The sequence below is a fragment of the Halichoerus grypus genome, chromosome 5 (genome assembly GCF_964656455.1).
Source record: "Halichoerus grypus chromosome 5, mHalGry1.hap1.1, whole genome shotgun sequence".
NCBI lineage: Eukaryota > Metazoa > Chordata > Mammalia > Carnivora > Phocidae > Halichoerus > Halichoerus grypus.
In genome coordinates this window covers 38,911,120-38,937,447 of record NC_135716.1, presented here as the reverse complement: position 1 = coordinate 38,937,447, position 26,328 = coordinate 38,911,120, and the positions used below count along the sequence as shown (strand labels likewise).

Genomic DNA, 26,328 nt, shown 5'->3' with positions numbered 1-26,328 from the left:
GCCTAGCTTTCTTCAGTAGACCACCTAGTCTGTTCACTGGGGAGGACAATATTTATTCAAACATAATCCCTTTTGTCTGTGTTGGGCAATAGCACAATACATTCAGCAACTGTCCTCTGAAAGCCAAGACTTTGTCTCTGGCAGGGATTTCGAAAACATGGATTTCTTGAGAAGTGCCTGCCCACCTGTGTTTAGATTCTAAATTGTGGGAAGATCTTGGCAGCCAGAGTATCTAGGAGATGCTCAGGGAGAAGTCTGTTGAGGTTATGGAGACTTTTCAAAGGACAGTTTCCCCCTTTAAAGTGGTAAGAAGAAGAATTCTTGAGAGCTGACATGGAATATTGGACTAGGTGGAACCTTGAAAGATTTTATCTCTTCATAGTTAGCTTTCCATTTAAGACCTAAGAATGTGTCCTGTTTTAGAAACCTTCCCAGGAATGAAATTTTCCATAACCTTTCCCCTGTTGGCCATTTTTTTTTAACTTCTACAAAAGCCTTCCATCAGAAAATTCTTGATCATGTATATGACCGTCACGGTCACTGCTACAGCCCAGAACTGGTTCCCTTGCTGTATCTTTTGCTGCTCATACCCTCCACAGATGGCCCCGTCATGGCTGAAGCCCATTATTAGATCACTTCTTGGCTTCTTCTCTAAGGCCAAATAATGAGAGTTTTTTTTCCTCCTTTTTTTGTAGGTCATATTTTTCAACTATCTAATGATTTTTGTTGTTGAAAATTGGATTGGGGATTTCCTGTGTCTGGAAATGCACCAGGCCATGAACTTTGCAACCCTGACACTCCTCCCGCTACCTCTTAAAATACACCAAATAAAATGAGACCAAGAGAATGAAGCAGCTGCAAGCAAAGCAAAACATCACAAAATCAAAAAATAAAAACACTGAGTAGTTGTCTTTCTTGTTTTTGATTGAGCATAACATTTGTAAAATGAAGCATGCTTCATAGTTAAGTGGACATCCTGTTTATTAAGGATCAATCAATAAGAACTCGGTCAGGTTTAGATTAACACTTATACAACTCACAATTTAAAATGTAAAATGTTGAAAACTAAGCATGCCAAGAAGATAAGAATGAGTCAATAGTGGTCTTTTCTTAGCATATCTGGTATATATATAACTTCCATTTACTATGGGCATTTGAAGACCATTGAGCCATTGTCATGATAGCTTTCAATACAAGTGATTTTTGATTTTTACATTTATCTTTGATCTCTAGTTGGTTTTAAGGGGGATCCTATCTTTTTCAGGTTTTAGAATCAAGATTATGATTGTAAATAAATACAGACATTTTCTATATTTTTCTTTGCTTTGCAACAGCTGAATTAGGATGAGATATATCTGACCTGTAATGATTGTTTGAACTCACTTACAAAACCATCTGAGCCGCATGCTTCAAAGGTACATCTCTGATAACTCTTGCTATTGTTCAATATCGCACACTTGTAAAAGACTTTATTTACCATGTGTACAGCATAAAGAATGATAATGAAAGGATTACATATGATCTTACCACTCAGTTTCAGAGAAAGAACACTGCCAGTGTCTTAGAAGCCCACTCGAATCATCTGTGTATGCCCCTATCTGATCATCTCCACTCTGTCCCAGCCCCCATCTGATATAAAAAACTATCCTGATTTTGGCTTACCATTACTTTGCTTTTCTTCATGATTTTACTCTCTTTGTATGCATTGCTAAAGATTATATTTTTTAGTTCAGCCAAATTTTGAAATTTATTCTCTTTCTTTTGTGATTTCCTTTTTTGTTTTTGCTTTGCTTCAGTATTTTTGTCTTGAGATTCATTTATTTTGATAGATATAGGTATAGGTCATTTTCACTACTTTATAATATGCCATTGTATGACTGTGCCACAATTTTTTTATCCATTCTACTGTTGATGGACATTTGGGTTGGTTCCAGTTTGAGGCCTTGTGATTGCTTCAGCTTGACCATTTTGACCCACGTCTCCAAGAACTCAAGTGCCGGAATTAATCTAACATACGCACCTAAAGTGCAGTTGTTGGTTGTGAGATGCACATATGCTCAACTTTTAAAAGGATATGCCTAATAGTTTTCCTAAAGGGTCTTAACAATTTTCTGCTCCTACCTGCAGTGGATGAGAATTCCTTTTGCTCAGCATCCTTGCCAGGACTTCATATTGTCAGATTTAAGTTTTTTTCCACTTAGGTGCAGAGTGGGATTTTATTGAGGATTTAATTTCTGTTTCCCAACAAATAATGAGGGTGGTCATCTTTTCAAATGCTTGTGTCCATTCATAATTTCTTTTCTGTGAAATGCCTGTTTATGTCTTTTTTCCATTTGCCTGTTGGGTTGCTCATCTTTTCTGGTTGAATAGTAGGAATTCTTTATATATTTTTAATATAAACCACTTTTTGCTTATATGTATGATAAATATCTTCCCCCAACTTGTAGCAACTCCTCTCATCCTATGATTTCTCCCAATGAACACAAAGTCTTCAGTTTTTATAGTTGACTTTATGCATCTTTTCTTCATGCTTTGCATTTTTTATATATTGTTTAAGAATTCTTCCCCCTCCCCTAAAGACATGAAGATATTTTCTCTTACATAAGTTTTAATTTTTTACTTCATTTAAGTATTTAATCCATCTGTACATAATTATATTTTTCATTTCCATTTGACTTTTTAAATATAGTTTCCATCTCTCTGATGAAATTCCCCATATTTTCCACTAGATTTTTCACATATTAATCATAATTATTTTAAAGTCCTTATCTGATATTCTAAATATCCAGGCTCTATTTGGGTCTACGGTAGCGTATTGAATACTCTATTTCCTGACAATGGATCATTTTATTTCTTGCTTATTTTATACGTCATAATTTTGGTTGGATGCTGGATAGCATATGTAAGAGAACAGTAGAGCCTGAGGTGAATAATATGTGAGTCCAAAAGTGATTATGCCTCTTCTTCTGTCAAGCCATTGGTATGAGGGTGGTTAAGTCTGTCTTTCATAGCTGAGCTAGGTTTAGATTTTATTGTTTCTATTCCTACCTTTGGTGCTCACCTGCTTCACATTGGTCTGGCATGGGTTGCTGTTACTCTGTTTTTAGTCTCTCTAGCGGTTGGGTTGCTGGAGGAGGTTTCCCGGTGTCTTGCTTCATCCTCCACTTTCAGCAGACTCCGTCTGTCTGCACCACAGCAGGTGTTTCTCTCTGGGCTCTTGCCCTTCCCTGAGCTCTAGGTTGTTACTGCAGTGCTTGTTACTCACTGCAGGCCCCTGGTGGGGACAGGGTAGTTTCTTGGTTCTCCTGCCCCTCTGTGTGCTGGAGGTCAAGAGTGGAGCTTTCTCAACATTTCTGCTTTCCCCCAGCCCCTGTGGAAGCCAGACTCTGCCATATGTCTTGGGAATAAGTAGCCCACCCCCACCCCCCTGCTTTACATCAGTGCAGGATTGTGGGCGTGAGCAGGTTTCCTGACCTACCCCCCAGAGACATACGTGTTTTTCCAAGTGTCAGTACAGGGTGGGAGTGCAATTTTCTACCCCTTCCCCTTAGCCAATGCCCTTTGCTTGGGTCTGTCACCTCCATCTGTTGTCACTGTCACTCTTCCTCCTGTCACTGCAAAAGGCCAAGCAATTCATGTGTCCCATCTCTCCTTGGATGAGCTTGTTATCCTCTGGAATTCAGCTCCTCTGGCTGAATCACAATCTGAGATCTGTGATGGGCCTTAAAAAGTGACGATTTTGTAGATTATCCAGATTTCTCTCACTGTTAGGGCGGGCACAGAATTCTCCTGCGGTCGTCCAGTTTAAGAGGAAGCAGACTGATGGTCTCTCTCCCTGCCACCACCACTCTCTGTTTTCTACCTTTGTCCTGTTTTTTTTTTTTTTTATAGCACTTAAAACTACCATTATATTGTATTTATTTATTGTCCACCTCCCTTACCAGAATGATAATGCCATTAAGATAGACTATTTAGTTATTTTTTCATTTCTGTATCTCTGACCTATAATACTCAATACAGATTGTTGAATAAATGCTTGCAGTGAATGCCAAAGATGTGACATTTTCTCCAATATCTTGTATTAGCTTGTTTTCATAAGAATGTGCTTGCTCTGAGGCTGTTTTCTCTCCTTGTTCTGCCGTATTTTTCATATGTCCCATTTTGATTATGTCCTTACTCATCTTTGAATCAGGCAAATCTGTTTGCACTCAGTGTCTCCATCTGCACCAATAACAAAGAAGTAAGGGGCTTGTCCTTGAGGCTGCTCTCTGTCGACCCTTGATTTGGTTTATCTCTGCTCTCAGACCCGCAGCTGGCCCGAAGGGGGTTGTGAGCCAATGCTACTCAAATTGTTCATCATAGCAGGTTTCCAGCCAGTGCATTTCTGCCCTCCTGTGCTAGGTTCTCCCACCCCCACCCCCACGCCAAGGCCCGAGTCTCTGGTAGTCAGGGCTAATGCGTGCCTCACAAATAACAAACTGCATTTCAGACCACGGCAGTTCCGCTTTTGCCTTCCTAATTGTTTTGGTGTGGCTCCTATTGCTGCTGCTATGGTTTTAACATTTCTTGCTCTTGACTGTGTTTGGAAGACATGGTGGTGAAAAGGAAGGTGGGGGCTGGGGAATTGGTCGATGCTCTGCCTGCCTCGGGTGAATGAGTGCGTGCCCCACTCCTCTGTAGGTTCTAGGCCCTGTTACTGCGCTAAGGGCCCCACGTCAGGGAACAGAAGCAGGGAAGGGACTGTGTATTTTCCTCTTTTATCAGGTGATTCTTTTTCATGAAACCAGAGTTTTCTGTGTTTCTGGGTAGTCTGTTTTTATTTCGTTTTCCTAAATCAGATCCAAATGTATTATAGGCAGTGTTCATTTCTGCCTGACGCTGACATAAGGCATGGAGAGTTTGTAGGATTTACTGATTTATCCTTTGTGAGGCTGCAGTAGGGAAGAAGACCTTGGACACTATTATTTTCTAAGGGTAGTAGAGCTCTTACGGTTAGGAAAACTCAAGTTCATTAAAAATGCTCCCAAACTGTCATTACCTAGTAGTTTTTGTATCAAAATTATAACTGCTATTCCATGGTGGCCCCTGATACATTTTCTGATTAAAAAATATTAAAACAAGCTCTCATAATCTAAATGGTTTGTAACCATTCTTCTCTAGCACTGTGCCGAAGACCTTATCTTATGGGATATCATTTGGTTTCCTATCATTCAAAACCATTTTCTCCATCTTTTAATTATTTAAGTAATAATTCTGGGTTGGATAATGTAGGCATTTTAGAAAACAAAGATGTGTGATTATAAAGTAACCTCAGTTATTCTAAAGGATAAAATAATAGCTGCCTCGATTTAGTTACTCTTACGTGTTAACCGGGAAAAAGTGCATTAAAATGCATTTTGACACTTTTAATCCACTGAAACTCTAACTTCATTGGGAAAATGGCTCTGAGGATGGTGAGAACATTGCTAATTGGCTTGTTCATCCCACATGGGATTACACCAGTTTCTGAATCAGAATTTCCTGCTATTGCAACATGGTTTCTTCTTTCGTCTTCTTTTTTTTTTTTTTTTCTTTCCTTAGAAACAATCCATTTGGGTTCATTACATGGCCATTTGTTAGCCTTGTTAGTTACAAGGCGTTGTACTTGTTTCTGACTACAGTGAAGTCACGTAGGCGGGGTCTCTGTGTGTGTGTGTGTGTGTGTGTGTGTGTGTGTGTGTGTACAGACTCAACGGGAGATCCTGCAGCTGCGTGGGGAAGCAGGCAGCGCCAAGGGGTCACTCTGATATTTCAGAACCCAAATCCTGCTTTCCCAAAGTCATGGGGCATTTTTATTTCATTCATCAAGAAGATTGGGTCAACTTTGGTTTGCTTACTACATGCTGTACATAGACATCAATCTGCTTGACTTTTGAAAGCTTTTTATTGATATATAATATTCTCAGAAAAAATACACTGATCCTAAGTGTGTAACAAGATAAGCTGTTTTACAAACTGAGCACACCTGTGTAACTGGTATCCAGATCACAAAACAGAATGTGACCAGCACCCCGGAAGCTCTCCTTGTACCCCCTTCATGTCACTAACCCTTCTCACCTTGGATAACCATTCTCCTGTTTTGATTGTTTTTATATTTTATATACATGGAATTATACATAATATATTATTTTGTGTCGGGTTTCTTTCATTTTTCATTATGTTTATGAGATTCATTTCCATTGATCATGTATTGTGTTTGTTCATTCTTACTGCTCTGTAGTGTTCTATTATTCAATACAATACAATTTATTCATTGGGCTGTTAACAGGCATTTAAATAGTTTCTTTTGGGGGAGGGGGATGGGGGCATTATGAATACTCTGAACATTCTAGTACATCTCTTTTGGTGAAAGTATATATACACATACATTCCTGTTGGAAATATATAGGAGTGGGGCATAGGGTGTGTGTATGTTCAGATTTAGTAGATAAGCCAGTGTTCTGGAGTGGTTGTAAGCATTTACACTCACACCAGCAATGTGTGAGAGTTCCAGTTGCTCCATCTCTTCACCAATATTTGACATTTTCTGCATTTTTTATTTTAGTCATTTTGGTGGATATATATTGAATGTGGTTTAATTTATAGTTCCTTGATGATAGTGAACCTGAGTACCTTTTCATATGTTTATTAGTATTTGTATATCTGTTTTTGTGAGTTGTCTGTCTGTTCAAGTCTTTTGCCCATGTTTTTATCCATTGGCTCTCTCTTTATTACTGTTTGATAGGAATTCTTTATATAATCTGGGTATAGTTCCTTTGTTGTGTATATGTACTGTAAATATCTTGGTTGCCTTTTCACTCATGTATTGGGGTCTTTTGATGAACAGACATTCCTTATTTTTCTAAAAGTTTGATTTATTATTTTTTTCTTTTATGTGTTGTGCTTTTGGGGTTCAGTTTAAGAAATCTTCGCCTACTCCAAGTTGACAGAACTGTTCTATGCTTTCCTCTAACATCTTTATTTAGATTTGTAATTCATTGATTTGATATTGTATATTGTATGAAATAGAGGTCAAGATACAATTTTTGCATATGGATATCCCATTAACTGAGCATCATTTTACTTGCTTCATTTAAAATGTTTTCATAAAGTTTAGTTTCATTGAAATATGTTTTATATTTTCCTGGAGAGAATTACTAATGATTCTTGAAAAAAATTTAAACCTATGGTGATTTAAAATTTATAATATAATCTGTAGACTTACTTAACACTAATGTAAATTGGATTTTTTAAAAAAGTTCTTTGTTGAGACTCTAGTTTGTAGCTCCAGTGTATTTATTCAACACCAGAGTGATTTATAATACACAAAGCATAATCATTTTTTAAAAAATTAATATTGTTCTCACTTTTTCATTTGAATTCAATCCAACACATGTCTATTATATGTCTGCTAGAATTTGGGACAGCTGAGAATATGGTTGAAGTTTTGAGCTCCATTTTATGTCATTTGTGTTTTAAGCCATGTAATAAAATTGTCAAACATTGGTCAGTAATAAACCATTTTACTTTAGTATTCAAAGTTATATTAATAAAGAGAAGTACGAGGTGAGAATTTTTATTGCTATTAGGATGCCCTTCCACCCCTTCTGTAATGCCTTCTATCAGGTTTTCCACTGGTAATGACACAGATATTTTAAGATGTAAAAATAGAAAAGAACATATAAAAGTTTCATATCTGTATTTGGAATGACTGTGAATGCTTCCTCCTTGATGTCATTTCTGCTTAGTTTTATTTTTTTTCTCTTGTTATTATTTGTTCCAGGTTGTACTGGTCAGTGGACATCTGGACAGTTGGGACGTTGGGCAGGGTGCCATGGATGATGGTGGTGGAGCCTTTATATCATGGGAAGCCCTCTCACTTATTAAAGATCTTGGTAAATATTTAGAAAGTCGTTAACCAATGTGTGGGGATCTCAGTAGTGACATATTTAACTCAACACACAAAATACTGAACAGATAAGTTACTGTGATATGTTCAAAGATCCTCCTGAGGTCTGTATGTTTTTTGTCAGTTGATTCTCAGGAAAGAATGAATTTGTCCCCTTAAAGAGAGAAATTTTTATTCAAGTGTACACCAGACATCCAAAGTATCAAACATGATCAGCCACTAGGAAAATGAACAAGCAAATAAAACCGTAGCACATGTAACCACATCAGCTAGAGACTATGTAAGGAAACCCATGGCCAAGTGCAAAGAAAAGTCAGCAGCTCCCCCTGCCTCCTTTTCCTTGTTCATCTTAAAGACATTATCAGGCTGTTAAGATAGCTTTACTGCAGCCATCTTTCCATGGCGGAAGTCAAAGAGAGCAACACCGGACTGAAGGAATGATCCCTTTACCCACAATAAGGAATCCAGGCTGAAGAACTGGAACTTCCAGGTGAACCTAGGCATGAGGAAGATGGGCAGGCGTAAAAAGGAAAAGCTAATAGTGAAAGCGGTTTTTGATGACCCTCTTTGTAAACAAAAAACATACATTTCCTCTTTGTGTGCTGGTCCAAAAGGCAGATTTTGAGTGAGGTTAGAAATAATTAAACAATTTCAAGTCAGAGTTCCACATCTGAGTCAGAGCAGTGGTGGCCGTAAAATGCCTCATCAGCAGAAGGTTTTATGTTGTAACTATGGAATGCCTCCGCTTCAGATATAGTAAAGATGAGAACATCCTCTTTGGTGAAGGCTTTCCATTGCTTACATACATACATATGTGTTTAAATTCATGCATTTCTTCTAGTGTTTAATGAACCCTTCCAATCCTATAAATAAGCCCTTTAAATGATTGGTCTTATTAACAATAGATTGCTGAAATGATCTTGCTTGGGACAAATCTTTGGTGTACCATTTTGATTTATGTTTTAGTTGTGTTTTAAAAGTGGCGAGATGGAAAGGTGGTTGTATATTTTTTTACTTTTAAATAGGCCAGTGTCTCTTAACCTTGGGACTACTGACATTTGGGGTGACATAATTCTGCTTTGTGGGGTCTGTCTCATGTAGGATGTTTAGCAGCATCCATGGCCTCTATCTACTGGATGCCAATAAGCACCATCCTCCTCAAGTTGTAACAACCAAAAATGTCTCCAGACATTGCCAAATGTCCCTTGGCAGGTCAGGGCTGGTGGTGGAGGAATGTATAAAATTGGTCCACTGAGATGATCTAATAAAAAAATCACTAAAAGACCTGATACAGGGCCATTTTTGGGGGGGGAAGAAAACCTTACATTGGAAACCTTACATTGAGGGTACTTAAACTTTTGACATCACTTCCATACTGAACACCCACTGTGTGAAGGCAGTTTGTAAAAGCTGGGCATACAGAAAGGTTTAAAGCATGTCTTCTCTTCTTAAGACCCTTAGAATAGAGTTGGAGCATACGCATGCACCTGTTCATGTGGGTGGCAATATGCATCTAATTTCAAGGTCTGCTTTTAGAATTGGGTAAGGTTTGAGAGGGATGAATTGTCCAGCAAATAAAACCCCAAAACATACATTCTTCAGAGAAGATCTGGGAGACTTTACATGTGAGTCTTCTCCTCCTTCCCTTAAAAATATTCCCTTGGTGATCTGTTCATTCCAGAATGAAGTGGGTTCCAGACATGAGACAAGCAGAGATATCAAGCATTTTCTTCCTTATAGGGCCCAGATATACATTTAGGAGGTTAATTTTATTTTGATGTGTTCAGCCAGCTTGATTAGAAACAGTGGTAGAGCGAAAAGAGAACTGGACCCATCTGAAATGGAGTTTACGTCCCTCTGTGCCTCAAATTCCTTTTTTGGCCTCAGGAGGTCATTTGAACTCTCTGGTCTTCATTTTCTTCATCTCTTCTAACTGTAAGCTTCCGGAGTATTTTATCTGCTCTAGATGGGAATAAAAGTGGTATCTTCTCTAGGCTTTGAATCTTACTTTTTTAGTACTCAGCATGGGACCCTAAATCATTGTTAATTGAGTTGGATTCAATTGCATAGATAAATGTAACACCATGCGAAGGTGAATTGAGTATCTTTTTCTAACACTGACTTCTGTTGCTTTTGATAGCTAGTAACCAGTCTCCTTCAATTCAGGACTTAACTTTCCTATAGATTTCTGAAAACCTATATAAACATATGAATAAAACTCTGAAATAAAGAGTAATATTTCTTTTATTTCAAAGATTTATTTACTTGAGAGAGCAAGAGAGAGAGAGCAACTGGGGGGAGGGACAGAGAGAGAGGAAGGAGGAGAAGGAGACAATCTCAAGCAGAATTGAGTGCGGAGCTCAATGTGGGACTCCATCTCACGACCCTGAGACCATGGAGCTGAGCTGAAACCAAGAGTCAGATGCTTAACTGACTGAGCCACCCAGGTGCCCCCAAAAGTAATATTTCTTTTGAGTAGGTGTTAAGAGGCAGCATGACATACTGTTAAAAAAGCATAAGACTCTGGAGCCAGACTGCCTGAGTTCATATCCCGGCCCTGCCTCTTACTAAGCATGTGGCCTTTGCCTTTCTGTGCCTCAGTTTTCTCATCTGTGAAATTGGGATAATAGTAGTCCTTATCTCATAGAATTGCTTTGAAAATTAAATAGTCTGTTCATATAATGTACTTAGAACAGTACCTGACCCAACCCAAGTACTCAATAAATGTTAACTTTTATTATAGTAAGCCTGACTCTGATAGTACCATATTTTTTATGTAAGGGAGAATGGTAATTTTTTTACCCCCACCTCCATTAGTAATTATATTGCTTCCTCACTTAATCTGTTAGTTATACTGATGTAACTCTATGTTCAGCTGCTATGGTAAATGCTTTCTCTTTACTATTTAAGGTGTTATCTCTTGTGTGATGGAAATCCAGTGACCCCTTCACTTTTTTCTACTTTCATAATAAATTTTGAGGAATCTGAATTTCTCCTTCTCACTTCCTGCCTCTGCTTCTGGCTTAGGTTAAATGCCCAATCTCCACTCTGTACCTCACTTCCTGTGATTGTACCCATTGAGTCTTAACTCTTTAATTCTAAAGTTAAAATTAGATTGTGGATTTCTATTTGTAGATTGTCTATGTTTTTTAATGCAAAGAACTGGGTCCAACATGTGACATATAAGTTCTGCTTGAAAATTACTGGTATGCTTGAACAAGAAATAGGACTTTGGGAAATGGGTTCATAATTATATTACTTAATTATATTAAGCCCAAACTGTTTAAGTGGTGAAATACAAATGCTCTGTGGTAATCTTTTTTCCAAGAAAAGTAACTCTTTTTGGCTGATGTTCCTTGAACAATATGTCATGCAGCATGCATGTCAAAGTCCCTCAGTGGGGCTCATGAATTTGAAGTGTTGGTCCAGAGAGGATTTCTGATATTTAGGAATATAGTTCTAAGATTCATCCTTCTTATCTCTTTTCCTTTGTTCTTTTCTTTTACTATTCTAATGGATTCACCCTTTTGCCCAGGCCATCAGCTAAAACTATATTCAATTAATCTAACAGAAGAGATATCTATGCTTTCCAAATATAATCAGTCATTCCTGAGTAACTGTCAACAGAAGGCTATTTGTTGTGAAATGCTATTGAATACTTCTTTGTGTTTGTGGTTTACTGGACTCGAAACTGTTTATTTGAAATGTCATTTCCTAGAATGTTCTGGTGTCAGTGAACAAAGCCTATGGTCAAAGATGCTATGCCTCAAAATGTTCATTTGGCACTTGAAAAATAAACCACCATCCATCCCAAAATTCTTCCAACTTTACCATTTTCTGTGAAGTTAGAATTTTGAGTTTTCAGACCTAAACAAAGGAAGAAGATCAGAATTAATAGCACCACTTAGTTGTTGAAATGTGGAATATATGTGAAACATCTTGTTTGAGAAATTTAAATGTGAGTGTCCTGATTGTGATTATTATAGGGCTCAAAAGTCTGTGTGTTAGAAAAATAGTTTATTTATATATCCTTTCACTCATTCACTCAGCAAATTCTTACTGTGCACTGGTGCCTTGTACCAAAGAGGAATGTGACATGGTCCCCAAAATCCTTGAAGTAGGGGAGACATTGAATTCAAAAATTGCCATGAAACTGTTTTAAATTCTTTAATTGAAGTATGTACAAGTGACTTTCGGACACCTAGTGAAGGGAGGGACGAGGACGGTGTGGCTGGATCAGGGCATCTTCACAAAGGCAATATTGAAGCTTTCTTTTCTAAAGGGGCACAATGAAGAATTCCTAGCAGAGTTAGAGCCTCCAGTCCTGCACATCATTAAAAATGAGGAGAAAATTGTTGACAGTAACAATCTTGGGATTGTAGCGGAAGAGGGGATTTGCAAAATTGCAGGAAATGTACACTTTTTATTTAATATTTTATATAACATTAGATTTTTTTATAGTAAGAAGGTGTTATTTGAGTAATCGGGGGGAAAAAAAAACCCTCAAAAGCCAAAGGAAAGATTCTTGGCATCGCCATTATCATTAACTTGTGTCAACGGGAACAACAGGGCAGAGTTGGGAAGTAGGAAGAGTTATGCAGGAGTCCTCGAGCCCTCCAGGCCCAGAAGTACACAAGGGCACACAGCCACATGCGTGCCAAGGCTTTGGTGTAGTTAGAGCTTTAGACACCCACTTCGAATGCAGTGGATTCTCTCTTAGAGGGAGGCATCCATCCAGGAAGAGGATTTCCTTCTCCTCAGTCAAGCCTCCCTTGGAAAAGTCCCAGGAAGTCCAATCCAGAATAACCAAGCAAGGGAAATTAACAACTTCCAATAAAATGGAAACCTAAGAGGTAGAGCTAGAGACAGCTAGAGCCCTGAAGCCAGCTTGGCACTAGCCCAGACTAGAAAGGCAATCCCACTTGGAAAGGACCTCCCCCACTGGGCTTTGCCATACCTTTGAGTATAATAACAGTTCTAAAGCTAACACTTACAGAATATTACTATGTCGTGGACATTGCGCTAAGCACTCCACTATGCACATACACTCTTTTCTTCTTGACAACTCCAAGCTGTGAATGCACTTCTTATATCTATTTTACAGAAGAGAAAACTAAAGCAGAGAAAAGCTAAGTACCCTGCCCAAGATCACACAGCTATTATGTAAAAAAGTTAAATCCAGGCAGCCTGAGTCCTTACTCATATGTATTTTGTAATACTATTTTACTGGAACAATGTGCCCAGTCTGTTTCTAGGGAACCTCATCCTCAGGATAGTGAGATGTTATATAGAAAAAAAAAATGAATAGTCAAATAAATTTAGGAAACTCCCTCTTGGTAATTTCTTGATTCATCAAAAAACTTTTGTTGGGAGAGTATACATATTCGTGGGTGGAGTATGCTTTGGGAAACACTGCTCTGGGGGCATTACTGGTGTTGACAGAACTGAAGAAGAATACAAAATACACGCTCAGGTACACTTTATAGAACTGAGTACAAATAGCCTTGGATTTGTTTTCATTCTAGATTTTCTAGGCTATATTTGGGATCTTGTGGTTGCCAGAATACTGACAAGATGGAACCATTCAGTGCTTCCTTAATTGGCATGGTAGAGATTATTCTTGTATTTCTTCTTGAAGCACATTTGTACCCATGTGCAAACTCTACCCAACAACTAATTTCTTATCCACGATATCTGAGACTGTTTCATTTAAATGAATGTAGTATTATCAGAAATGTTTGACATATGCTAAGGCCTCTCTACCAGGTTTTTCCATGGCCCCAAAGGCATCAGAATTTGGTAGCATTTTTCTTTTCTAGAAGGAATTTTTATCCCAAAACATGCCACAAAATCTCCCTACTCTCACTTTGGATGCTCTTCCTCCACAATTATTTTGTGAGCACAGGAAGGGAGACTGATAGCCCTGGGAAAGATATCCTCTTAAAATCATTGGTCCTCAATAATACCTTTGGGGAATAATACATCTGCTTTGGAACTAAGAAATTAACTTGTTTTAAGTCTTAGAAAAATATTTTCTCCCAACATTAAATTTCATTTTCATTAATTTGAATTTTAATGTGTAGATGGTGATTTGCTTTTATTTTTCTGAATATGTTTTGGTCTTGACTCTTTATAATTGTATATAATAAGACAAATACCTAGAACAGTAGAAGAATTAGACTCTAAGAATATACTTACTCTTTTTCTTTTCTTTCTTTCTTCTTCTTCTTTTTTTTTTTTTTACTTCTAAAAGTAGCTTTACTGGCATTTGTAGCCTCTTCTCATGGTTTTTTGAGGATGATCTCATTTTTTTATTCAGATATGTTATTTACTCTAGTGGCATGTCTGGCTTTACCAGAAGACCTGTAGCAGATACATATTTTTTTCAGTTGGGAATTGCTGAGAAGTTGTCCTGAGGTTTAATCACATTTATAAGTTTCACTAAAATACTTAGCATCTTTACACCTCATCAGCCGACATAGACATTTCCACTGGTATGTGTAAAAAGACAAACTGTGTGTAGATTGATCTTCTAAATATGTCCATGAGATGAAGTAAAATGAATCACTTAGAATTTCTTCTGCCTTTTAGTTTGGATGTGGTATGGGAGATTATGTAGACATTTTAGAGCCTGAGGCTGGCATGAATATTGCTGTTACTATTTTATCAGTTAGTTAGAATATACCATTTCTGTGTAGACATAGACAAGACCCAGACCCAGTGGCATGCAAACTGTGAGCAGTTCCTTCCTGCCTGACAAAAAGCCTGGACTGATGGCAGATGAATGCTGAGAAAGGTGAGTCTCAGGGGGCCCCTTTCCCCACAGCGTGCTCAGCTTCCTCCCCCACATCTGCTTTGATTTGGCCTGCATGCCCTTAGAAAGTTAAGAAATGTGGTGTTGTTTGTTAAAGGAATCGGAAGCTTTGGCATTATTTATCCTGGAGAAGAAGGATTATGGAAAGACTTAATAATGGTATGCTTAGTGCCCCAGTGGATTTCCTCCCACCCAAGAACGGGATCCATAGAAGTCCGGGGCAGGACTGTCTGGAAAACGTAGGCTACTTCATTAAGACAGTATCATCACAATGTTGCACAAATTGGCTTACAAGGAGATCTCCTATTTCAGTAATAAATATTGAACACCTATTTCATGTAAGCCTAATAAAATGAATAGAATACAAGTCCTTCCATCAAGGAACTCATAGGCAGCAATAGCCTCACATGGACAGAGACATTTGAGCTAAGCCTTGAATGGGTGGAAAGTAGGAGAAGGAAGGACAAAATTAGAGCTCATGAAAGTGCATAGTTTGAGGACTGGAGGATGTTTCTGTAAGTCTAGAGCAATAGGTGAGTGAGGACTGGCTGGAAAGGAGTCAAATAAAAGGTGAGGGTCAGCTTGTCAAGGACACTAGATGCCAAGCTAAAGTTTGGAATTGATGCTATATAGAGGCAGAGGGAGCCATAGAAAACTTTAAGCATGGGATTGACATGATAGGAGTTCTTTCTAAAATAAAGATACCAGATAGGTGTCATCCTTTAACTTGTAAAGAAGTATGATGAACAGAATGGAGACACAGGAGAAGTGGACTGGGGAGAGCCCAGCTATACAGAGTCTGGAAGACCACAGCTTTGGAGTTACTAAGCAAATTTTGTTTGCTGTGGGGCTGATAAGCCAGTTTCTACCTCGCTATGCTAAATATACCAAAGAGGAAGTGATGGGGTTTCCAGATATGTTGTATTATTCTTCGCCTACACACTTCTCTGCATCATGGTAATGATGCATTTTGCAAAAACTGTGGCTTACCCAGCTTAGAATGAATTTTGTTCCAGTAAACTTGCCTAAAAAGAGAGGTCCACAAACAAAGAAACAAGAAAATATACTATAAACATCTGATGGTTAAATGGATTTTTAAAATGGTCCTGGGAGGCAAGGGTTAATTTAATTCATTCTTAGGCCCCTCCAACTCTGTGAACATTCTCAAAATCAAGCTCTAGGAATGGAAAGTTTCTACCAGGCATGTGCTAGCGATGACAGGCTAAATAAAGTATTGAAAGAAGTTGACTATTATTAGATTACTTATTTGTAATGCTGCTAATGCCCTCCTCATATTGGATCATCGTTATTGATGAGCTGATATTCAGCCCATGGCCCGGACACCAGCATCTCCAGACTATACCATGTGACCCAGGTCTCATGGACTTCTCAACCCTTTAAATCTCCTTCCTTAATCCTTAAATAACTCAAACCCTGCAGATAAATGAGAGGCAGGCTGTATAGCAGAATAAGCATATAGTCCATGTTAAAAGTATGTTAGAGTCCAGTCTTTCTATGCTAGTTAGTAGCTGTATCATGTTGGACAAATTATTTAATCTTTTAGATCTGTTTCCTCTTCCCTACAATGGGAACAATGTAATCTTGAATAGTTGATAGGGTAATTTGAAATAATTTAGATAGTATCTGGCCCCCACTAGGTTATCAATAATAACAACTATTATTGTTAGATGCTAATTGCCAAAACAGCAACGATGGATATTGCAGCAGAGGATATAATCTCAGGATTGACTCTGTCTCTGACTATATCCTGTTGCATAGGTTAGCTTGGTCAGAGACGTCCCCACAGCAGAGTAGTGCTCATAAGAGAAGAAAAGCAGATTGCAGTGAGCCGAACTGAAACCATCGTCCCAGTATAGCCACCATCCCTGAGTATATATAAGGCTAATTCTCTTCTCATTGCCGTAGAGCTCACTTAATAGATGCTTCATAAATATGATGCAGAATTAAAATAACACTCACAGGACATGGGAAAGGAGAGATCTTCATCTTTTCCTGTCCCCTTTGTTCTCACTGCCAATGTCCTTAAGCTAGTAACACTGTATATACAAAGATTTATAATAAACCTGAAGAAAAAAATAGTAAAAACAGGAAATAGCTGTTGAGGGCAACATAATCTACCACAAAGTAAATTGAAATAGAGAAAAAAAATCAAGGTGGGGAAAACAAAGAATCAAATCTAGTGTTTACTATTTACAATTTACCGTGGTGGCTGAGGTCTCAAGAATTGGTCAAAACTCTACAATTTTCAGGCATTCTCAGAAAATCCTCATGCATAGAAAACTGAGGACGATGACCACTGATGCTTGTATGATTGTTCTTCTGAATGGCATCTTTTATAAGGAAGATATTTAAAATATTGTTGAAACTATTCTGAGTTATTATTTTGATTAATGTGTGTGGGAAAATATAATTAGAAAGTGTTTCAAAGGCTATATTTCTGTTCTCATCACCACAGACCATATAGCCATTAGCCATCCCAAATTCACTTGTTTCAGGCAGCACGTTTGAAGAAAGAAATATTTCATCAAGTGCTTCGTACTGCGATTACTCCTTTTCTGAAAGAGGAAAGTGTGAATTCATCTTTCATAGTTGAATAATTTTAGATAAAATCATTTGAATGTCATTTTTGGCCACAGATGAAGAGTTAGAGAATTTTTAAATTGATTATCTTTCTGGAACTTTACCATATGTTGTTGCAAAAAAACCCAGTGGTTCAACTTATGAAGCAGGGATCTTTTTTTTTTTTTTTTTTTTAAGATTTTTATTTATTTGACAGAGAGAGACACAGCGAGAGAGGGAACACAAGCAGGGGGAGTGGGAGAGGGAGAAGCAGGCTTCCCACTGAGCGGGGAGCCTGATGCAGGGCTCGATCCCAGGACCCTGAGATCATGACCTGAGCTGAAGGCAGACGCTTAACGACTGAGCCACCCAGGCACCCCACGAAGCAGGGATCTTTGATAAAAATGCAAAATATATGCCAAAAGAACCCTGTGCCCTGTATTTTCATTTAATATAATAAACAGACATTAATTAAATGATATATCAACAAACATTAATTGAACACTTGGGAGAAGGGAGGAGAGAACCAGTATTTATGGAATGTCTTCTATGTGTCAATTACATTACGTGACCTTTTTAAATCCTCAAAACAGCCCTCTGTGGCAGATCACTGGCCCTATCTGGGCCTTATTTCCTTATTAACAAAATAAATGACAATATGCTTGCAGGGCTGTTATATGAATCAAACATAATGTAAACAAACACATACCTATCAGAATTGCAATGAGGAAAAATCCAGGGCATGTAATGTTGAAGGAAACTGTAGTGTCAGGATTGATACTGATGATGACCACCTCACTGACTTGGGATTCAAACGGAGCAGCACTCTGGGGGAGAAGTGACTGGAGATATAGGGAGATAAGGCAGCCTTAAAGTGGCTACAGTAAGAAAACACTGCAGCACTGTCCTACATTTCATGACTGTAGCATCCATTTACTAATTACAAATGTATGATGCTTTGGGGGTTTTTTTGTATTCTGTTTTTTAGGAATTGACAGTAGCAGTGAGTACCCTTGCTTTAGGACGTAAATGAAGTAGGATCATCCAGTTCATGTGAAGATGAGAGTAGACTTTTTCCAACTCTAGGAGGAAATAGTAATGGCCATTAGCATTCTAGAGCATGCTGGACCAAGCTCTGAGCTAAGTGCTGGATGTGCAGCTCTCATTGAGTCTAGAAGGTGGGAATTACTATTATCCCTTCTACAGATGAAGGGCCTAAGGCTGATCCTACGTACAACTTAAAAAGTAGAAAATCTCATATCCTTTTCTTAATGTTTCTCTTTAAATATTTTCTTTGCCCACTCTTTTTTTTAAATGAAAAACACCTCAAATATTTGGAAGATACATAGACTAATAAACACTAGCATATCTCCTCTCAGGTTTCATAAATGTTAACAATTTCAAATATTTGTCTCAGATCCTTAATTTAAAAGAAATAAAAAATGATCAGTACAGTTGAAGCCAGTTTTGTACCTCTCCACGATCCATCCCCTTCTCCCTCTGCAGCTGGAACAGGTGTTCTGATTATTTTAACATCATCCTGTAAGTGTGTATATCCCAAAACAGTATCATATAGTTTTTGTGATTTTGAATTTATATAAGTGATGTTATTTTCTTCTGTATTTGGGTTTATTCTGTTTTATTTATTTATTCTATCTTTTTTTCTTGAAAGGATTTTATTTATTTATTTGAGAGAGAGAGCATGCACAGCAAGGGGAGGGACAGATGGAGAGGGACAGAAGGAGAGGGACAAGCAGACTCCCAATAAGCAGGGGGCTGAGGGAGAGGGAGAAGCAGATTCCCCCCTGAGGAGGGAGCCCAACATGGGGCTCGATCCCAGGACCCTGAGATCATGACCTGAGCCGAAGTCAGATGCTTAACCGATTGAGCCACCCAGGCGCCCCTCTTCTATCTTCTTGAAGTGAATGTTTATTAACTGTCTTATTTTCTAACATACATTTCTCTCTAAGCACTGGTTTAACTGCTTTCCACAGTTTTGAAATAGTGACTTAGTGTCATTTGCAAATATCTTCTCTCATTCCGTGGGTTGCCTCTTTGTTTTGTTGACTGTTTCCTTTGCTGTGCAGAAGCTATTTTTATCTTGATGAAGTCCCAACAGTTCATTTTCGCTCTTGTTTCCCTTGCCTTTGGAGATGTGTCTTGAAAGAAGTTGCTGTGGCTGATGTTACTGCCTATGTTCTCCTCTAGGATTTTGATGGATTCTTGTCTCACATTGAGGTCTTTCATCCACTTAGAGTTTACCTTTGTGTATGGTGTTAGAGAATGGTTGAGTTTCATTCTTCTGTATATAGCTGTCCAATTTTCTCAGCACCATTTATTAAAGAGACTGTCTTCTTTTCATTGGATATTTTTTCCTCTTTGTCAAAGATTAGTTGACCGTACAGTTGAGGGTCCATATGTGGGCTCTCTATTCTGTTCCATTGATCTATGTGTCTGTTTTTTGTGCCAGTACCATGCTGTGTTGGTGATCACAACTTTGTAATATAGATTGAAATCAGGCGATGTGATACCCCTAGCTTTGTTTTTCTTTTTCAACATTTCCTTGGCGATTCGGGGTCTTTTCTGGTTCCATACAAATTTTGCAAATGACACTACAGATATAGGGCTGGTATCCAAGATCTATAAAGAACTTCTCAAACTCAACACCCAAAAAACAAATAATCAAGTCAAAAAAATGGGCAGAAGACATGAACAGACACTTCTCCAAAGAAGACATACAAATGGCTAACAGACATATGAAAAAATGTTCAACATCATTAGCCATCAGGGAAATTCAAATCAAAACCACATTGAGATACCACCTTACACCAGTTAGAATGGCAAAAATTGACAAGGCAAAAACAATAAATGTTGGAGAGGTTGTGGAGAAAGAGAAACCCTCTTACACTATTGGTGAGAATGCAAGGTCGTACAGCCACTTTGGAAAACAGTGTGGAAGTTCCTCAAAAAGTTAAAAATAGAGTTACCCTATGACCCAGCAATTGCACTACTGGGTATTTACCCCAAAGATACAGGTGTAGTGAAAAGAAGGGCCACATGCACCCCAAGGTTCATAGCAGCAATGTCCACAATAGCCAAACTGTGGAAAGAGCCGAGATGCCCTTCAACAGACGAATGGATAAAGAAGATGTGGTCCATATATACAATGGAATATTACTCAGCCATCAGAAAGGATGAATACCCAACATTTGCATCAACATGGATGGAACTGGAGGAGATTATGCTAAGTGAAATAAGTCAAGTAGAGAAAGACAATTATATGGTTTCCCTTATTTGTGGAACATAAGGAATAGCATGGAGGACATTAGGAGAAGGAAGGGAAAAATGAAGTGGGGGAAATCAGAGGGGGAGATGAATCATGAGAGACTATGGAGTCTGGGAAACAAACTGAAGGGTGGATGGGTGAGCCCGGTGATGGGTATTAAGGAGGGCACATATTGCATGGAGCACTGGGTGTTATACAAAAACAATGAATCATGGAACACTACATCAAAAACTAATGATGTAATGTATGGTGATTAACATAACATAAAAAAAAACTAATGATGTACTGTATGGTGATTAACGTAACATAATAAAAAAATTAAACAAAAATGAAATAGTGCCTTAATGGCTATCCAATTAAATATGTTGGAATTTTCATTATGATTCTTCTTTAGCTCTTTAAATCATTATAGCTTTCTTTAAGTTTCCCAAAATATGAAGTTATTATTGAGTTATTGAGTTCCAATTTTGTTACATAGTGATTGTGAAACATGGTTTACCAGTTCTTTGGAATTCATTGAGACAGACTTTTGGTTAATATTACATAGTCAATTTTTTTTAAAAAAATGTATTGTGTTGACTTGAAAAGAATATATTAGCCTCCTTTCCCCAGGAATAGGGTTCTATATATGTTCATTAGAGCAATCTTATTAACTGTGCTCTTCAAAACTAATGTTTCATTACTAGTTTTTTATCTGCTTGATGTTTTTGAGAGAAATATATTAAAATCTTCCACCAGGATTTCTCCTTAAATTTCCATCAGCTTGGCTTATATAGTTTAAGTTTTTGTTGCTTTATATAGTTGAGCCTTGAGACCTTTATCCTTAATAATGATTTTTCCATGCAAGTCTATTTTATCTTATATTAATATCATGGAACCAACTTTCTTTTGGTTACTCTTTTTCTATTCCTTTATTTTTGACTTATCTAGGTCATGGTGTTTTAGTTGATTCCGTTGTAAACAGTATATAGTTAGATTTTTAAATATTAAATCTTACAATATCGGTTAACAAGGTGTTTGTTCTGCTTATCTGTGTCGTGATTACTTCTATTTTACTCATTTTCTAACTTCTTTTCTATTAAGTTTGCTATTTTTGCTTCTTTTTTTCTCCTTTTCTTTTTTTGCTTTTCATTAGATTTACTGGTTTTTCTTTCACTCTCTCCCTATCTTTCCCTCCACTATTTGGAAACTTGCACACTTTCTATTCTTTTAGTGGTTGCTATTAAAATGTCACAAGTATGTTTGTCTGAATTAAATAATATAGCAATGATAAATTGCTCCAGTATATCCTCGCTGATCATATATATTATTGTTGACTAGTGTTTTAGTTATGCCTTACTTCTAAACCTTCTCCAGGTTTGTTATTGCTTGGTTGTTATATTTTGGCTTTGCCACTTACTGGCTGTGTTACCTTTCAAGTTGTGTAAGTGTGCCATGCCTCAGTTTCCCCATATATATATATAAATTATAATAGTATCTGTCTATAGGTTTATTATGGTAATTAAATGAGCTAGTTCTGTTCCTGGCACATAATTACTGCTCAGTGAATTTTCGCTGTTATGTCTTCTTAGACTCTTCCTGGTTGTGACAGTTTCCCAGACTTTCCTTGTTTTTGCTGACCTTGACGGTTTTGAGGAACACTGTAGTCAGTTATTTTGTAGATGCCCCTTGGTTGCAATTTGTTGGGTGTTTTTCTGAGGGCTAGACTGAGGTTATGGGTTTTGTGGAAGAAGATCACAGAGGTAAAGTGCTATTCTCATCACATCATATCAAGGGTCTATGCTCTTAACATGACTTATCCCTGATGGTGTTGACCTTGATCACCTGGCTGAGGTGTGTTTATCAAGTTTGTCCACTGTAACGCTTCCCTATCCCTTCCATTCTGTACTCTTTAGAAGGAAGTAAGGATAGTGACACTTGTCCATTTGCATATTTTTATATATAAAAGACCATGATAAATTAATCTTACTATTTTACGCAGCCAATATTTACTTGTATTTATTTATTTATTTTTTATTTACTTGTATTTAGCCACATATTTATATAACATTTTTGTATCGTGGTAAAATGTACATCACATAAATCTTACCATTGCAACCATTTTTAGGAATATAGTTCAGCAACATGAAGGACATTCACGCTGCTGTGCTACCATCACCACCATCCAGCTCCAGAACTTTTTCATCTTGCAAAACTGAAACTCGGAACCCATTGAGCACTACCTCCCCATCCCCCTCTCCCCTCAGTTCCTGGCAACCACCAGTCTACTTTCGTCTCTTCCATTGACTGTTAACTCAAACTGCATATGGCTTAAGTCATATGTCATTACAGAAAGTCTGGGTGTGTACTTTTCTTTACCGTGGTCTTCTCTTCCTTCATTGAGTCCTTTTTTTACAGAGAGAGTGAAGTATGGAAGTGCCTGCACAGCAAATCTACACTTGCTTTGGCTTAATCTCTGGGTTTCTGAGATCTTAGACCAGTCTTTCAGTTACTTTCTCAGCCTGGGGTTTTCAAAATCTCATGGGTTACTGTAGCATCAGCTTTTACTTTCTGCTCTCTCTTAAATTCCCTTATTGTTTCTGAAATCTGGGAATTTCTGTGTCTTCCTCTTTCTTTTTATTTCTTTTTCTTGTTTCCCTCCCTCCCTCTTTCCTTCTTCTCTTTCTCTCTCCCTTCTTCCCTTCCTTTCTCTTTTTTGAGTTGTGCTCTGCATTGAACAATAGTTTTTAAAATTCACTGTGTGATCTATAGGAAAGTTGTTAAAAGAATAAATCCTAAGAGTTCCCATCACAAGGAGAAATTTTTTTCTCCTTTATTCTTTCTTTTCTTTTTATTGCATCTATGTGAGAAGATGGATGTTAGCTGAGCCTATCCTCATCATTTTACAATAAATGTGAATCAAACCATCATGCTGTGCACCTTAAACTTATATAGTGATGTATGTCAACTATTTCTCAATAAAGCTGGAAAAAATATCAGTTAATAAAATTTACATGATGGGGAAAATGCATACTTTCTAAGCATTTCTCTAAGTTTTATGAGAAAAAGATCCCTTCTGCATCAGCCTGAGCAGCCAAAGTCCTACTTCTTTTCTAAGGAAGCAAAACACCTTTCATTCAGCACGATGCTTGACATCTGGAGGAGACAAGAACTGGAAAATCAGGGCAGGGTCCTGTCTGGGATGCCCACTGTCAGGGAATAATAATGGGGAAGGAGAACCCCGAAAAGCATGAATGGCCAAGGCCAGTGGCCCCCCAATCATTATACCATCAAGTTTCTGTATTTTTATCTTTATTTATGTGCTCTGCAAGATTTTGAAAAAAAATTTTATTAACTAATGATTTATTTTCAAATTTTGTCAATCGCAAAATTTTATAATTAATTTTACAGGAGATGATCAGTGTTATGGTATCAACTTGATCTTCTTTCAACCAAGAGCAAAGAAATTAAATTTGCCAATTTAGTTTGCTCAGGGAACCATTTACCTTATAAAGGTATATTTTTTTCAATGTTTTCTATAATATTTGAAATTGGCTCATCAGGTCTCTTGCATGATCTTAGGTTTGGAAACACTGACATAAAGGTATGGATTAGATCCCTAGAGAAAAGAAGTCATTCCTGCTCACCTCCTTTCTCTCTCAAGGTATCGCTCTTGCTGGCTGATCCAGAAACTACACTGTAGCCACAGCTAGTCCCCTTCCCAACACCAGTCACACCTTCTGCAAAGGTTGGCGATGCAGTTCCTAAGTGGTCTGGGCGCAGGTATTAATTAGCTTTCAGAAGATGTTATTTGGACTATCAGGGAGATTATCACACAGAATCATCTTGTTGCCACTTTTGACAAATGACCCCAATTTTCATATCAGATAAGAAAATTCTTGGCCTTCAAAGCAAATGTGATTCTACCCAGCTTTGGTAAATGCCACTTATATAATCAGCCCTCATGTCAAGATTTTCACTATGGGTTTTTATTTATTTATTCTTTCAGAATAGGGCCTTCGAAAAATTTCTGCTGATTTTTCTTGGCAATTGTTAGGCAGGTCTCCTCCATCCCCAACCCCAACCCCCAACACCTGGCACTGAAGAAGAAAGTCATCCTTAACACCAAATCTAAGTCGCTCATGACACTCACACCTGGGCTTATTCTGAAGCCAGCCTGTCATCGAAGGACAGTGAGCAGAGCACTGGTCCCTGAGAGAGCCTGGAGTGACAGTGGGAGGGTGAAAAGGAAGTCATCAGGAGGAGTGCCATCTCTGTTGCTTTATGAAGTTGGAGAGAGCATATTTTTAGAATGGCCTTTGCTAGAGGGATAAACAATGCAATTCTGTTATCTAGGCTTGTGAATCACAATTGTAGCCTTATAACTCACTTGACTTAACCCCATGTACTATTCTTTTTTTTTTTTTATAATGAATAAAGGTCATTCCGTGAGGGGTGGGTATATTAGCAAGGACACTCAGGGTTACTACATTTAAATCTGGAGAATATAGATAAGGAGAATAGAATGGGGAATGATGTTGGTCAGCATTAGTCGGTGGCCTGGAAGGAGTAGAGATAGGTCCCTGAGTGGGCACAGGTAGGAGTCCTATGGGAAATGGACACACGCGCATCATTCAGATCCTTCCATGGGGGCAGCACCTGCTCTGTCTATCCAGGGATCTTTTGTGCTGCAGCTACTTGCAGATCCCTACATATGACTTACTCTTTCACCACTCCTCATTCACCACACCTCCATATGTTACGTGTACTTGTTGTTCCCATTGTCAGATCTGGGCTTCTTTAGCATGACTTTTAATCTTCGTATGTCCAGCACCCAACACAAGATGATACAGATAGTGTCTGTCAGGTTTAGCAGAACTGACCCCAAGCAAGTGCTTCTCACCCCAGGAAAGTGAGAGGGCCAAGGGAAGCTTTGCTGGGCGGGGTGGGGGGGAATCCATTCATAGAGGCCCTTCATCTCTTACAGAAACCTAGGACGGGTAAGGAAGCATAGCTACCAGCTATGACTAAAGGGAATGGAAACAAGAAAGAGAAAGAAGATAGAAAGACACAACCAAGCAGAAGTGGGCCCTGTCTCAGGGAAGCACAGGCAGGTGGAGAAGTGACATTTGGGGTGCATGTCATAAAGTCGGGTGGTCCATGTCTCCATCTGTTTGATCTGGTCACCGTCATTACACTGTTTCTGGATTTTATCCTTTTGTTAATCATTCAGCCTTTATTTAATCACTTACTCATTTTTCTTTTGTCCTTCCTTGCTTCATCTTGAACGTCGCATCGATGCTAACTCAGAGAACTTCCTCTAGCCTAGGCAGTCTCCCAGGTGAGCTGCTTTCAGTTCTCTTTGATAGACACATGCTGAAAGTGACAGTTATTTCCTCTTTTGGAAGAAGGCAGATTTTATTTAATAATTTTTTTCAAGTGGAGAGATTAGTTGTGGTCACAGTGGCAAATTTTTCATAATTCTCCAATTGCTATAAAAAGTAACTTAATGGCATGAAGTGAATTCCCATGATGGGAGTTGTCCTGTCATTGTGAATTGCTGTGATCATCTTTGAAGTTATATTTCATTCCACACTGTCTGTCAGCAACTATGTAGGGTTTGTTTTAGATTCAAAAATGTGCGAGATGAGTTGATCTACATCCAAGAGATTAAAACATTTTTTGTTGTTGTTGTTTCTTTTGGATCTGATTGCTACGCACTAGTTCAGTTGTGGGGTAGTT

General features: G+C 38.1%; 1 protein-coding gene across 6 annotated transcripts in view; it reads left to right on the top strand.

The window, feature by feature from the left end:
• CPQ (carboxypeptidase Q) overlaps window positions 1-26,328 on the top strand; it is a 448,086-nt gene that overhangs the window by 273,853 nt on the left and 147,905 nt on the right. For all 6 annotated transcript variants that reach the window (XM_078072196.1, XM_078072199.1, XM_078072193.1 and 3 more), the window contains exon 5: window positions 7,802-7,913. In XM_078072196.1, coding sequence (XP_077928322.1) covers window positions 7,802-7,913 — 112 coding nt within the window. The remainder of the gene's footprint in view (window positions 1-7,801; window positions 7,914-26,328) is intronic.